Source organism: Natator depressus, chromosome 1 (assembly GCF_965152275.1).
Source record: "Natator depressus isolate rNatDep1 chromosome 1, rNatDep2.hap1, whole genome shotgun sequence".
NCBI classification, from domain to species: Eukaryota; Metazoa; Chordata; order Testudines; family Cheloniidae; genus Natator; species Natator depressus.
Genome location: NC_134234.1, coordinates 159,775,276 through 159,791,437, shown reverse-complemented (window position 1 = coordinate 159,791,437; position 16,162 = coordinate 159,775,276). Strand labels below are relative to the sequence as shown.

Below are 16,162 nucleotides of genomic sequence, written 5' to 3'. Positions count from 1 at the left end.
TTGAATGGATCAGATGTAGCATTCAAAAGTTACCGCATTACAGACCCAGAAATGCTGTTGAGTGAACAACCTCACTTTGCTTTTGGTTGGGTGAAAAGTCTGATTTCTTTTTTTGTTTTTTGTTTTTTTTTTCCGCAGAACAATCCATTTTTTATCAGTGGCATATTGAGTATTGGTACTCGAATAGAAAATGTAAGTTATTTTGACTTTTTTTAAAAAAATAAAAACCTCTGTAAATAAGGCTTTTCCATCTGTTTGCAGTATTTCTTTTTTACGTATACACAAGGTACATGGGTATTTAACAGCTAGAGCACTTGATGGTCTCATTTTCTTAGAAATCTCTCAGTTCTGAAGTTTTGGTGTGTGGATGTACTTTTTCTTCTGCATGTCACTTTCTCTTAACCTATACAGATGGCATAAACTAGCAAGTTACTTTAATGTTAAAGAAATTTGCTTTCTAGTTTGCCATTTTGAAGACCATATCATAGCCACTTTTTATAGTGGGAGAAATAAATCAGCCACTTGTTACTGGATAATTCACTACTTATATTTTTATTTAATTTAAATGGCATTTTGTCTTGATGGACATGCATTTAATAGTAAATAAAAATCATATTCTAAATTCACAATCTGTTTTAAAAACACACTGACAGAACATACCAGCCAACAAACATTCTGCACTCAACCCCACTCGTTTAGAACATGCTTTGATGGTCACCCAACTCAGGCTGTCTTGGACACAGGAGAAGTGTTTCAGAGTCAAGGGCTTTTCACTTGCAACACCCTGCTTGAGGAATGTCTGTTCTCATGTCCGCTGTTGTCTCAGTTTGGGTTGAAGCACAAATACATAGGTGGGTGTAGTAGGGCCCTCAGTGGGCTTGGGTGGCTTAGTGGTTAGCATCCACTCAGTTATGGGGTAGTCGCAGGGGAGCCTGTGCCTGCCCACTCCACCAGGCTCTGACCCAGGGCCCTATGAGGGTCAGCAGCATTGATAGACCCTCTGAGGTACCCTCTCTGGGTTGCTTCCTACCACTGCACCTTCTGCTTCTGGTCCCAGATAGGGAAAAATAAAAAGGAAAGCAAACAGTCAGCCTGAACTGGACTCAGCATATAGTCCTGTGCTTCAGGGATGCATCTCTAGCCCCTTTTGGCTGGAGTTGGTGGGGTAGTTCTGTGCTCCTCTCCACCTTTCTGAGCAGGCTTTTCAGCCATGTTGCCAGTTGGAGCATGTTCTGCTGGGTTAGGGGGGCGGGCTAGCTGTACCCAAGACTGTCCTTTAACCCCATACATTCCAGTGTGGGGTTTGTATACCCCACCACAGTGAGTCACCAAGAAAAATGCTAAATAGATCAAACCCTACAACTTGAATGGTACCCAGAACTTAATTGAAAGCCAGTGCAGTTGAAACTAACCCAGGCTAAGCAGCTGGGGATCTCTTGCTTATGCCTGGAAAAATCTTGTCCCCAGAGTCCAAGCATTAGTTTGTGTTAGGGGTTTTATACCCCTCATGTCATGTACTCTGAGCTGGAAACTCAACTGATCGGAGGAATCCACTTGCATGGCTTGTCACAGGGAGGAGGACAGAACAATAAAAGTGTTTTGTTCTCTTGAGGGTTTTTAGGGAGACTCCAGTTGCAGGGTCCCATAATAGTCTGTCGGGTGTTCATGGACCTTTCCTTTGGGGAAAGGCATAACACTTTCTGTTGAAGATGAGCCCCTCGCTAATTAAGGTCTTTCTCCCATCTGGTGATTTATACAGTCACAGAGGTTCACAATGTAACTGCTGAAATATTACCTTACAGTATCGGATACAATATTATAAATAATATTAATGCACTCACCAATTCATAAGCATTCAATGAAGTATAAACACATTCTTATAATTGTTAAAATAGAAATTAGAATTATTACACAGGTGAGCCAGACTGATTCCAACTATGTATTTGTCAGTGTCCAGTTGAGACACGGGGACCTTGGTATGAGCAGGCACCTGATCTGCCAGCGTCACTGGTATGTCACATCTAACCTAGCAGCTAGAGCAAAAAACCTTTTCTAAGGTTGTCCATGTGCCTTTCTTGTGCATAAAATGAGGTGGCTGTTGTAATTTGTGAAAATGCAATGTAACTTAGTGTTGGTTCTCTTTGACCATATTTTTATGCATAGAAATAATGTAGAAATAAACTAAAAATATCTTTCCTGAATTCTGTGGGTTGTGGAATAGATATGAAGTATTTGAACTGTGCTTTTCTATTTTTTCTAGGCAACACCCTAAACATTTGCCCTTGCACCTTATTTGTCAGACTGTTACACAACATTGCTGATATGCTATCCATATTTGTTAAATTTTTTAGTTTATATTGTGTTGCCAGTAATTTAGGTTATTTTCTTTTACTTAGCTTATCCCATATAAGAAAAACTGAGTACAGTTGCTAACTTTCTCTAATTTCTACCCTTTATTTGAAATAGAGAGTTTTTGATATTGGGGCTGCCCTTGCCTGGGTGAAATGTACGGGCGAGTTCAGTGTTCTACAGAAATTAGAAGAACTTGGAGATTACTGTTGGCCTCCTCTAGAAGCTTTCTTTGCTAAATGTAAGTATAATCATTGTGTATAATCAATTTCCTGCAAGATTCTGGACAACCATTATCGAATTGGGCTACACCTTATTGAATTAACTTTTAAATATCATGGGATCTCATATTAAAAATGCAAATGTTTGTGGTGTTGTGGGATTGTATGTAAGCTGTGTAGGAGACGTGACTAATGCAACCCTTGGGAAGTATTATGAGTATTATTATAATACTTGGGAAGTATTATGAGCTTCAAAGGACTCCTTTAGAAAATGGGCTAAGACAGGAATGAATTGATAGTTGAGCAGGTTTTCTAGAGGGTATTTGCTTTGGGGACAAGACCTTTATCTATGAATTACCTATTCCCAGGATCAAAAGTTCCAAACAGCATGGAGGAGTAATTCGCAGATTCATGGGGGTGCTTTTTTCTGAGCCAAGGCAATTACGAACTTGTGATCATGAGGGGGGAAAAAAACCTTGGTGAGGCTTGAAGGACTACTCACCAGCCAGAGACCTTGTAGGATTTGGGGCAATCTCTGGTAGCTTATTAGCATGCATGTAGGTTCTTTAATTGGTTTTAATATGCTTTCTGTATAATGCTTTTACTTTAAGAATAAACATATTTGCTTAGAAAGAGCTGTGATAACTTGTAACTCTAGCAGTTACACTGTTTACAGCCTTTGAAGAGTAAGCCAAGTGCAGACACAGGCCTCTTAGGTGGTCTGCCTTGCTGGGGAATAACAGTCTTAGAAGAGAACTGTGCAGCCTGGACATGCCCCGGTCAGGAAGTAGAGAGGTGCATGTGTCAGTCCAAGAGCGGTAATGGCTTAGGAGCGGGAAATCTAAGAATGGGTGCTCTTGCTGGATCATAGAGGGGCAATTCAGGTGCAGTTGCCCAGACTGACAAGCATTTAAAAAAAAAAAAAATGGGGGAAGATACCTTGTCATGGGGTGGTTGGGGGTGTGGATGTGTGTCTGAGTCCTATTTTTTTTTTTTTTCTTTAGCTTTGGAGCAGTTGAGGTATCGTGGGAAAATGAGAATCTTTTCAGTACAGAAGGATTATTCTCTCATGCTTACGTATTTGTTTTCTAATGTTCATTACAAAGGAAATTCTTACCTTGACTTTATCCCTTCCTGCTGCTTATTTCCTCATTGGCATCCTACTCTTAGTCAGTGATAGTAATTTTCACAGCAGTTGATTGTATCTTAAATATCATAACCTCATTTGTGGAATAATTGACAAGAGCCAGATGAACTCTTAGAAAATAACAAAGGAAAAGACAGAGAACATGATTATCAGCTAAGTGAAACAGTTTCTAAATGCAGTATACTTAATTTTTCCATGGAGTCATCCACTCTTCAGTTTTGTCAGCTATTCTAAAGCTAGAAAAACAGCTTAGCAATCTTTCTTTTGCAATATCCTGTTTTGCTCCAGTGTTTATCATCGTTCTTGCTGCAGCTGCCATAGGTATGATATCCCCTTCTGTATTAAAAATAAGCTTTTGATAACTGGGATGTGTTCTGTCATCAGTGACATTGGAATCTGAATCCTACTTGGCTTGAGGTACTTTTTTTCGTAGAGAGACAATAAACCAGAATATTTTCTCTTACCTTCCTTTTCAGGAATGACTGTTAAAGAAAACAAGGCTGGTCTAACATTTGAAGGAAGACTTCAGTTTAACAAAAAACAAAACAAGAGTTTATATCTAATTATAAAGAAGTGACTCACTAGCACTTTCTAAAAATTATCTGAAGTATAGTTTAAATATTTTTTTTTTTTTTTTTTAACAGGAGTCCACGAGTTTGACAGTGTCTTTAGGCAGATTAGGACACTGATAATTTTGGTCCCATTAGAAACTAGTGAGAAGTCAGTTTCAAAGTTAAAACAACTCCATAACATTTGGAGACAGTCTGACGATTGGATATGATCAGAAATTTTGCAGTCATCTTGCTCAGGAGGCTTTGTCTCTTGTTGTGATGTCCTGTGGGTAGGATGGGTGCCTCCTATGTTAAAAGACAACATTCCCATATACTGACTGTCAGATATTTTTAGAAACTCTTCAAGTTTTTCATTTTAAAATATTCCAAACTAGTAAATAATTAGCTCTAAAGTCTTAGCCCACTTGGTTTTAAGCATAAGCTCTTCTCCTTCATAGAACTGTTTGGGGGTACCCTCTGGTACTCATTATCTGGCTAATATTTTTCTAAGTTCCCAAAGTCTTGAAATGGTAATGGATTTAATAGGTAACTTTACATCCATTTTGTGTGGATATTTTAAAGCATATAACAGTGGTAGAGTGAAAGATTGTTACTTTGTCATCCAAATGAAATAATTGATTGAAACAAAATGTTCGGTGAAACTATTAACTGCTGTTCGTTCTACTACATGACTGTGATGGTTAACACATTTATATCTGCAAAAAGAAAAGGAGTACTTGTGGCACCTTAGAGACTAACCAATTTATTTGAGCATGAGCTTTTGTGAGCTACAGCTCACTTCATCGGATGCATACTGTGGAAATTGCAGAAGACATTATATACACAGACACCATGAAACAATACTTCCTCCCACCCCACTCTCCTGCTGGTAATAGCTTATCTAAAGTGATCATCAAGTTGGGCCATTTCCAGCACAAATCCAGGTTTTCTCACCCTCCGCCCCCCCCCCCAACACACACACAAACTCACTCTCCTGCTGGCAATAGCTCATCCAAACTGACCACTCTCCCCACAATGTGCATGACAATCAAGGTGGGCCACTTCCAGCATAAATCCAAGTTTAACCAGAAGGTCTTGGGGGGGGAGGAGGGGGGAGGAAAAAACAAGGGGAAATAGGCTACCTTGCATAATGACTTAGCCACTCCCAGTCTCTATTTAAACCTAAATTAATAGTATCCAATTTGCAAATGAATTCCAATTCAGCAGTTTCTCGCTGGACTCTGGATTTGAAGTTTTTTTGTTGTAAGATAGCGACCTTCATATCTCTGATTGCGTGACCAGAGAGATTGAAGTGTTCTCCGACTGGTTTATGAATGTTATAATTCTTGACATCTGATTTGTGTCCATTTATTCTTTTACGTAGAGACTGTCCAGTTTGACCAATGTACATGCAGAGGGGCATTGCTGGCACATGATGGCATATATCACATTGGTGGATGTGCAGGTGAACGAGCCTCTGATAGTGTGGCTGATGTTATTAGGCCCTGTGATGGTGTCCCCTGAATAGATATGTGGGCACAGTTGGCAACGGGCTTTGTTGCAAGGATAGGCTCCTGGGTTAGTGGTTCTGTTGTGTGGTATGTGGTTGTTGGTGAGTATTCGCTTCAGGTTGGGGGGCTGTCTGTAGGCAAGGACTGGCCTGTCTCCCAAGATTTCTGAGAGTGTTGGGTCATCCTTCAGGATAGGTTGTAGATCCTTGATAATGCGTTGGAGGGGTTTTAGTTGGGGGCTGAAGGTGACGGCTAGTGGCGTTCTGTTATTTTCTTTGTTAGGCCTGTCCTGTAGTAGGTGACTTCTGGGAACTCTTCTGGCTCTATCAATCTGTTTCTTCACTTCCGCAGGTGGGTATTGTAGTTGTAAGAATGCTTGATAGAGATCTTGTAGGTGTTTGTCTCTGTCTGAGGGGTTGGAGCAAGTGCGGTTGTATCGCAGAGCTTGGCTGTAGACGATGGATCATGTGATTTGGTTAGGGTGAAAGGTGGAGGCATGTAGGTAGGAATAGCAGTCAGTAGGTTTCCGGTATAGGGTGGTGTTTATGTGACCATTGTTTATTAGCACTGTAGTGTCCAGGAAGTGGATCTCTTGTGTGGACTGGACCAGGCTGAGGTTGATGGTGGGATGGAAATTGTTGAAATCATGGTGGAATTCCTCAAGGGCTTCTTTTCCAAGAAAGGGTCCAGATGATGAAGATGTCATCAATATAGCGCAAGTAGAGTAGGGGCGTTAGGGGACGAGAGCTGAGGAAACGTTGTTCTAAATCAGCCATAAAAATGTTGGCATACTGTGGGGCCATGCGGGTACCCATAGCAGTGCTGCTGATCTGAAGGTATACATTGTCCCCAAATGTAAAATAGTTATGGGTAAGGACAAAGTCACAAAGTTCAGCCACCAGGTTAGCCGTGACATTATCGGGGATAGTGTTCTTGACGGCTTGTAGTCCATCTTTGTGTGGAATGTTGGTGTAGAGGGCTTCTACATCCATAGTGGCCAGGATGGTGTTATCAGGAAGATCACCGATGGATTGTAGTTTCCTCAGGAAGTCAGTGGTGTCTCGAAGGTAGCTGGGAGTGCTGGTAGCGTAGGGCCTGAGGAGGGAGTCTACATAGCCAGACAATCCTGCTGTCAGGGTGCCAATGCCTGAGATGATGGGGCTCCCAGGATTTCCAGGTTTATGGATCTTGGGTAGTAGATAGAATATCCCAGGTCGGGGTTCCAGGGGTGTGTCTGTGCGGATTTGATCTTGTGCTTTTTCAGGAAGTTTCTTGAGCAAATGCTGTAGTTGCTTTTGGTAACTCTCAGTGGGATCATAGGGTAATGGCTTGTAGAAAGTGGTGTTGGAGAGCTGCCGAGCAGCCTCTTGTTCATATTCCGACCTATTCATGATGACAACAGCACCTCCTTTGTCAGCCTTTTTGATTATGATGTCAGAGTTGTTTCTGAGGCTGTGGATGGCATTGTGTTCCGCACAGCTGAGGTTGTGGGGCAAGTGATGCTTTTCTTTTTGCACTCCTTTTTCTTTTTGCAAATACAGACTAACACGGCTGTTACTCTGAAACCTGACATTTATATCTGTTTGTTATATTACTGTGATTAGAGCTGAATAATATCTGTCAGCTTCATGAAACTTTTGAATAAATTATTCAGATAGATGAGAATTTAACTCTTACGATCAAAAAAAGTTCTACTGTAGTAGCAAAAGGCTCCATGGCACTGAGATGTAGGCTGAGGATGGCAGGGTTTAGGCTTTTAGTACAAAGGGAGAATCATTTAGTCCTTGATTCAGCAAGGTACTTAAGTACATGCTGGCTTCAAATATGTGAGTAGTGTCACTGACTTCATTGAGATTGCTCACATGCTTCAAGTTAGGCACAATGCTCGTAATTTTAAGTACCTTGCTGAATTCAGTTGGGACTTACATATTTTGTGCAACAGTAGAATCAAAAATAATCCACATTCTGTTCGAAATTTATTACTTTGTTTTAGCTTATTTCTGTTGTTGATGAGGGGAAAAACAAAACTAGACACATCCTATTTACGGTTATAGAATATACAGTGATTGTTAAAAGCAAGCAGTTAAACCTATTGTTTGGCTTTTGGTTTTTTTTTCCTTACCTTCCTAATTTCTGCCTACAGATAAACATTATATAACTAAAGTTGCATTGGAAGACTGCAATTTAGTTGAAGAGTTTGAAGTTCAGAGTTGTGAAAACTGTATAAAGGTAGGACAAAACACTAAAGTGTGTGTATATAATTTTTTTTAAAAAAAACAAGAGTGATCAAAGATAGTCAAAGTTACAGAAACTTGTAGGGAAGCTATTGGCCAAAAATGAGTATTCCTTTTATAGGATCATTTGCCAACACTTATTAGGAGTTTCATGCCTTTTCAGATAATTACACTGCTCCAGGTCATTAGTTATGAGTACATTTCAACATTTGGTGTACACACGAATGAGATACTTAAATACATATTGTTAAATGCTTTTATAGTTCTCATCACAGTTAGGTTAAATTCTGATTGGTTGCATATTTGTTTTTCTTGATCTTACAGAAAAGTGAATTTATGAAAAAGAGAGGAAATTGTGAGTTTTCCCAAGAGAAATTTGCCTTTGCTATAAGCTCATACACTAAAGCCATAGAATTTTGGTAAGAACTAAGTCAACTAACTGGATCATCTTTGTGTATGTTACATTTTTATCTTTTTCAGACTTGTCTTGGTTTGTTGACCACCTATTTAAAAATCAGATGATGCCTAACTGATTTACCACAGTTTTGTTTACTTTCATATTATCTCTGTTTCCTGTCTTAGTACTAAAGACACTTTTTATCTTTGTCTGTGTTAGCGACGTTTTAAAAAAATGCCCGCCATTACTAATACTAGTTCAGCAACATCAGCTCGAACGGTGTTGGTAGCAGTAGGGTAAATGGCCCTTCAGCTTCAGAAGCCAATTTCAGTGCTGTGTGTTAAACATGGTCCCATCAGAAAAACAGGATACACTACTGAAAATGGCTACTGGAGCTGATAGCTGCCTACAATAGGGCTCCCAGTGTTACTGGCACTAGTGGGGCTGACCCAGTGTTGGCACCAGTGGGATATTTAGGGTTTGAGAACATGCTTACTTCATCTAATATGTGTTGCTTATTCCTCCCCTGAAGTCATCCTTTGGGTGGTTGTGGAAACTGTTTTATAGGTATGACTTCAAATGGAGAAAGAAAAGTAAAACTAAAACAAATATTATTCATGCAAATGGTACAGTATTTATTTAGTGGATAATGCTATGCCTTGTAAAATAAACTAGCTATAAAACACTGGTTTGCTGAAATTAACAGTGCTATCACAAGCAAGTGCTGCTTTTGGCAAATTCAGTTGTGTCTGTGGAAAGACTGTATACTTCATAAAGATTCCTATCTTAGGGAGTATTGGGCCTGACATATATTGTCGGCATGCATTTGGAAGGATTGATGCCTTCCTAATGTCTCCCCTCAGATTGTGTGCCAACTGGTAAAGTAGATTTCTTCTTTGAGTAGCTTTCCGTATGAGTGCTCCACTTTAGGTGAGTCTGCATCCCTGTGCCTGTGATTGGAGATTTTTGGTAGCAGTGCTCGTTCAGGCCGCTTATACACACTCCCACAGTCTTGGGCTGCTTTTGGTGGCTCTATATTACGCTAAGCGGCCAAACTGCCTTCAGTTCCTTCTCAACCACTTTTGGCCTGAGATGGAGCCCTTAGCAGAGCCTATTTAGTATATCTTTAGTGTTACTCTTTAGTGTTGTTTTTGTTGTAGTGATAGAGTAGAGTTAGTTTGTTTGAACTATCCTCCTCTCCCCTCATTTTCTTTCTTTCTTGTTTAAAAAAATATATTATTTATTCCTGAGGGAATTCTGCACAAAAAAATTAAATTCTGCTCCAAAACAATAAAAATTCTGTGCACAGTATTTTTAAATTCTGCATATTTTATTTGTCAATAAATAAATGTGGCAGCTCCAGCATGGCAGAGGGGAGCACAGGCCACTGGCTGTATGGAGTTGGGAGATCACCCTGCAGTCCCTTCCTCCCCCACCTTCTTGTGGCTATCTCATCTACTTGAAGAGTGGAGGAAATAGGGGCTCTCATGCTGTACCCCCCCATATATAGTTTTCTTTAAAGATAAAGTTACATTACGACCACATCCAAAGTTCTTACCAAAAATACTTTCCTCATACCACCTAAATAGCTTATACCTATCATCCTTCTTTCCCAAGGCAGATGCAATAAAAGGGAGGCCCTGCTCCACATGCTAGACGTTAGAAGAGCGCTAGCATTCTCAAAAGAACTAAACTGTTCAGAAAATCATCAAAATTATTCTTTTCTATTACTGAAAGATCAAAGGGTTCAGCTATATTTAAACAAAGGCTTTCAAAATGGATTTCCAGTTGCATTCACCTCTGCTATAGTCACCATGATATGCAACCGCTGCCAGGAACTCGAACACACTCCACAAGATCGATTTTCCACCTGTATAGTCTTCCTGAACAATGTACCAATCAGACATCTGTAAAGCAGCCACCTGGGTAAAAAACTGGAAAAAAAACTTCTGTAGCAGCAGTGCTTTTGGGTTCCTGTCTGTATTAGAGAGAAGCCTTTGTAGATCGTACCAGTTCACACCTACCTGAGATGAAGAAACTGTTTGGTACAAGCCATCTTGTAAAATGGCTAGAACAGCGATAAGTGGACTTAAAACATAGTTTGTTTATTGCATGCTCAAGGTGTTCTCATTGTTTTCTGCAGTTTCCTCCTGTGTGTCCAGCAATTAAAAAGTTAAAGATGCAGCATTGTTGTAGATGTAGTTGTTCATAGAACTGAGTGGAGAACTATAGTCATAATCAAAGACAACAAACATGAGAACCACAGGCTGGAAAATTGCTTCCTTTATATGAGGGTGAGGAAGCTAATTTCCTTTCCCACCACTTTGGTAGTCTCCTCCCTTCAATAGTTAGGGGCAGTGATATGTTTGTTATTTGAAAAGTGACATTTTTATGAAAATTGTTATTTTAGTGGTGGGTACTTAAACCCTATGGCCTAGCACGCATCAGTATTCACTTTACCCCTTATAATTCTTGTGGATTAGACATTTCTATATTTCAGTGATAGAATGCTCTCTACTTCTGTAGTAAATAAAAGAAGTATTTGTGTCTGAAGGCATCATGGTAGAGCCTACAAGACAAGGCCAGTCTTTCTTTTTTAATCAGAGAATTTTGTTAGCTGTCAGTCTGCTGCAAGAAGATTCCTAGTTAGCTGGGAGAACCTCCAAAACAACAGTCAAAATAGAATAAAATACCCTCTTGGTTTTTTTGTTAATGTTTCTTTGTTAAATGAAGTCCTAAGCAATAATACAAGTCACAAATGAAAAATCTGTTTTGCTGTTGTGCTGATTTTTGCTTCAACTCCTCTGGATAGCATTGGATTGATCAAGGAACAGAGGAAGTCTACAGTAATTCATTCAAGAGGGCTTGATGGGGTAGTTGTATTAGTGTATTGTTCAGAAACAAGAATATATTTGCCTAAAAACATTAATTTCAGCACCAAATAAAGTGGAGTATATATTACAGTACAGCTGGCCTTTCTGCACCTCAGGCACCTTTTCCAGCCTGAAAAAGTGAAGTTGAGCTAATAGAAAATCATGGTAAATATACCCTCTCAAAGGATTTGAACTGCACTTCAATAAGTTCAACAGAGCTGAGTTGCAATTTATCTTCACTAATGCTTTGCTCCTGATGCACCCCATTCCTTCCTCCCCTGAATATTTAGATCTTTCTGAACTGTTTTTTAATGTGGGGGAGGGAACTGCCAGAATTGACTGAGTTCTGTACCTTGGCTGAGATTACACACCTGAAATCAATGGGACTATTCAGATTAGTAAAATTAAGCATGTTTATAAGTGTTTGCTGGATTGGGTCACAGACTTGCACATATTGAGGAAATGGAGTGGTTGGAGAATTTTATTGTGAAAAATGAAAATTTGTTTTCCTTATGATTAGTCATTTTATATTGTTCAGAAGTAATATACTTTATTAACTGATACCTTTTTAATAATTTATTTTTAAGTCCTGAAAACCATCTTCTTTACGGTAACCGGGCTCTCTGTTTTCTTCTCACTGAACAATATGGGTAAGTAAATCATTTCTGGGATCTGAAATGCTGAAGTTTCCTGTAATTGCAAACTCTGAATTGACCGTATACTTGGTAAAGTAGTATTTTAATCCCTTGAAGATACAATGCTTGGTTCCTGAAGTAGTAATAGCACAGTATAAAGGAGACAGGATAAAACTGATTGTTTTCAGGCAGACTGAAAATAGCTGTTTAAAAAAAAAAAGTGAGCTGTGTTGTCATCCTAGTTCTTTGTTGGGCTTCATATTTAAGTTTCATCTTTAACCTTCTATTTTATTGCTGATTGTCTGAGCAGAGCCACCCAGCAAATGTGTTTATCTTGCATGGCTGGATTTCCATCCATTTGAAAGGAAATTCCACGAGGAGAATATGATTGAAAACTTGAAAGATCTAAACATCTTTAGAAAACATGTATATTTTGAATAGATATAATTTGCAGCAAATACAAACTAAAGCATCTAAATATTACAACTATTCTGATCTTTTCCTCTAACCTTCCACCTGTGCCAGGGATCCCAACCCATCTCCTGATATACGTTACCCCCACTCTGATCCCCTCCCTTTCCCTGGTGCTCAAACTCACTCTTAGCATGCTCCCTTCCATTGCAGCACAAGCATGCTTTAGTTTATGCCATTTTAAAAAACAAAAACCCACTGAAACCCTACTTGCTTCTTTAGCTATTGCCCCTTTTCCCCTTCATTTCTAATTCTCCCCAGACTAATTGAATGCATTATCTACTCCAGCTGTCTGGAGTTCCTCTCCTATGCCACTGTAGCCCCTCTTCAGTCAGGCTTACTTTCCCTCCACTGAAGTGGTTCTTGCCAAAATCTCTAATGAACTCTCCTTGGTAAAACTCAGAACCAGTACTCTGTTGTCACTGTCTTTAAATTTTGCCATTGTTAACCATGCTCTTCATTAAATCTTGTTTTCCCTCTGCTTTCATGACTGTCCTCTCCAGCCACTCCTTTAGCATTTTATTAAGAATCCTTTTCATTTCCCTTCTGACTTTCTGTGGGAATCCCAAAGGGCTCTGTCCTTCTCATCTCCTTTTTCTTCCTAAGTGTTCTTAGTCATAAATATGAGTTCAGTGTTTTTATACTGATGACTCAGATTTACCTCTCCATTCCTGATGTGTCACCTGTCCAAGCTAAAAATCTCATCTTGTGTCTCTGGCATTTCTTTGTGGATATATAGTTGTCAGGTGAAGCTCAACATAACCAAAATAGAGGTCTTGATTTCCCCCCATACAAGCCTCCTTCCCTCCCGCTTTTAGTCACTGTAGACTCAATTTCTCTTTCACTCAAGACCATAATTTGGGTGTCATCTTTGACTCATCCCTCTGTCTCGATCTTCACATCCAAACTATGCCTAAATCTTGCTGCTACTTCCTGCCTTTCCTTTCTATCCACACAGCTAAATCTCTCATTCAGGTCTTCTTTCATCTTACATCTCAGTCATTGCAACATCCTCCTTTCTGGTGTTGACAAATCCTGTCTTGCCCCACTTACAGCCATTTAAAATGCTGCTGTAACAATCAATTTTGATCACATCAACCCATCTTTGCATCCCTTCATAGTCTTACCCCTTTTCCACTGCATCAAAATACTTGTTTTCACCTTTAGCATCCTTTTGCATGGTATCGAGAAGTTGAACCCTGCGTCTAATGCACGAATGATGCCTGTCTTGATTGCCACAAGGCCACCTTATTGTCCACTTTCAGATCCCTCCTCACAACTCCTCTCTGCGTTGATGGTTACAAAAAACTTGATAGTTAGGCAGCTGGTGTGCTGTGCTTCTTATGCTAACAGCTATTGTCCTATTATTCCTTTTTAGACCCCCTCCATAAGTTTTTGTTATAAACACCTGTTGTCTTACACGTAAATTAAAAATTCTTTTGGGCAGGAATTCTTTCTTTGTTATATCTGTACAGCGTCCTGCACAGCGGGGCCCCGAACTCTAGGTATTACTGCAATACTAATAAATATTTCCTTTTTTTTTTTTTTTAAAGGAAAGCTCTTGTTGATGGAAAAAGGGCCACTATTTTGAAGCCTAATTGGCCAAAGGTTAGTTTAATGTAAATTTGGCAACAACTCTATCTTTACAGTAGAAAGAAAAATACATCAAATGGTCTAAATACAAGATCCCAGTGTCTGATATAAGGGCACAATCCTTTTAGATGCAGAGTGTTCTCCACTCCAGTTAGCTCTCATGGAAGTGGCAGGAGCTCAGCTCAGTAATCAGAGTAAACTTTAAAAAAAAAAAAAAAAGATTAAAAGTTAGATTAGTTTTTTGTTTTTTTTTTAAATATTATTGGGTGGTGTTTTTGTATGCATGAGGCTGGAGGGTAGAGAATATATTGTACATTTTAAAAACACTGTTGTGATAAATAAAACACGTATTATGTTGCTACATAGCATTAGAATATGCACAACACTTACTTTATAATAAAATATGCAGAACAGTGAACGAAGTCTCATTCCCAAAGTTTAGTCTAAAAAGACTTGAACAATTGTGTAATTGTCCATATTTAAGTGCAGAAGTGGTATTGGGGTTTAGGGAAAGGCATCTTCACTTTTCTCTGAAGCCAGAGATGGGATACTAGACTTGATTGATCATTAGTCTGTTTTGATGGGGCAAATCTTATGTAACACTGGCCATTCAACAGTTGGCTAGAACAGACAGTAACTTGTATGTTACTGAGTAGGTCAAAACTTTAACTTGTTCAGTCTACTAAGACACTCTTTCGGCTACAGGTTAGTATTTTTCTTTTTTGAAAGAATCATCACTTTGTAAAAAAATTTAAATTGATATTCACATTAGGGTCATTATCGCTTCTGTGAGGCGCTCTCGTTGCTGGGAGAACATGAATGGGCCCTGGAAGCTAATGAGAGAGCCCAGGAACTCTGCAAGAATATTCCTGAGCGAGTTAAGGATCTTATTCTGCAAAACACAAAGTTAAGGAAGGAAATGGACGAAATTAAAGGTAGCTTTTTCTGTCTTCAAGATATTTTCTGAATACAATAAAGTACCTTAAACTGCAACTTTCCTTTCAAGTGACTTAACATTTTTCAGTTGCTGGATTAGTGCTTTCTGTATTAAATTTCTATAGGTCTGAAAGTGAGTAAAAACAGAAGAAAGAAAATATTTTTTGAGAAAAAGTAAGTTAAAGACAGATTTATTTTTATTTATAAAAATTAACTCAATTAATCTAAAGTTAATGTAATGTTTGCTTAAATAGTACAGAGCACAGAGTTTGCTTGAATTACTATGTTATACACTAACAAGTAAAAATAAGGGGGAAAGAGGCAAGTATCTGAACCCAGCAGTGTCTAATGCCCGTTAATCATAATGAGGGGTAGTTGTGGAGGAGTGTAGGAAACAAAGTAATTAAAAAATATATTTCAGTTGTTTTGTGCTGACTACTACTACCTCTGGATTGTTTTTTTTAGTTTTTTAGTTTCCCCATGCTATAAATTGTAAATCTAAAAAATCCTGAAAACATAACTAACTTTCCTTCTATCTCTGTTGCAGTACTGTAGCTATTAGGGAAGCAGATTGGCAAATATGTTCCATTTAAAGCATGAGAAGTTTAGATTTAGATTCAGCTAAACCACAGAAAATCCCTAGGGGTTAAAACCATATTGAATCCTAGATATATGGAGTAATTGAGCACCAATCATCACATGTAATAATCATAGATTAATTTTTAGCATCACTGAAGTTTAACATGTACATCTATTGGGCAATCCCAGTCTAGTCAAATGTATCTTTTGGGTCTGTATATAGAAAAATATAGGATTTGACCCTTCAAGTATTTTTGTTCCCCCTCCACCTTAGTCACTGTTTGTTTAGCTGTGTTAAAGTGCATGCCTATAAACTAAACTTTTTTCTCTAAAAGATGCATTAGATTTTATTGTTACACTTGTAAGCTTTATGGCATGTGCTATTGTAAAAAAGAATGCAGTAACTACAATTAAAACCAGTTTTCTGTAAAAATTAGTGACCTGAAGAAATTCCCTCCATAACCTCCTTTTCTGTATAGCAGAAACATTTGCTATAACATATTGAGTATGATTTATATGTAGACAGAAACGGTATAAATGTACACTCTTTATAGAAAACATCACTTTGCTATTTGATTAGAGGTGCTGTCCACTTAGTTCTTTTCTTGCTGGTCAGTAGTCTGAAGAACTTTGAAGAGCTTGGTAGCTTGGCTACATGACCACCT

At 38.7% G+C, this 16,162-nt stretch overlaps 1 protein-coding gene across 2 annotated transcripts in view; it reads left to right on the top strand.

The window, feature by feature from the left end:
- Positions 1–16,162, top strand: part of TTC3 (tetratricopeptide repeat domain 3) — a 132,191-nt gene that overhangs the window by 20,117 nt on the left and 95,912 nt on the right. For both annotated transcript variants that reach the window (XM_074970107.1, XM_074970115.1), the window contains 8 exons: positions 139–192; positions 2,467–2,590; positions 7,923–8,008; positions 8,338–8,432; positions 11,871–11,933; positions 13,943–13,997; positions 14,755–14,917; positions 15,044–15,092. In XM_074970107.1, coding sequence (XP_074826208.1) covers positions 139–192; positions 2,467–2,590; positions 7,923–8,008; positions 8,338–8,432; positions 11,871–11,933; positions 13,943–13,997; positions 14,755–14,917; positions 15,044–15,092 — 689 coding nt within the window. The remainder of the gene's footprint in view (positions 1–138; positions 193–2,466; positions 2,591–7,922; positions 8,009–8,337; positions 8,433–11,870; positions 11,934–13,942; positions 13,998–14,754; positions 14,918–15,043; positions 15,093–16,162) is intronic.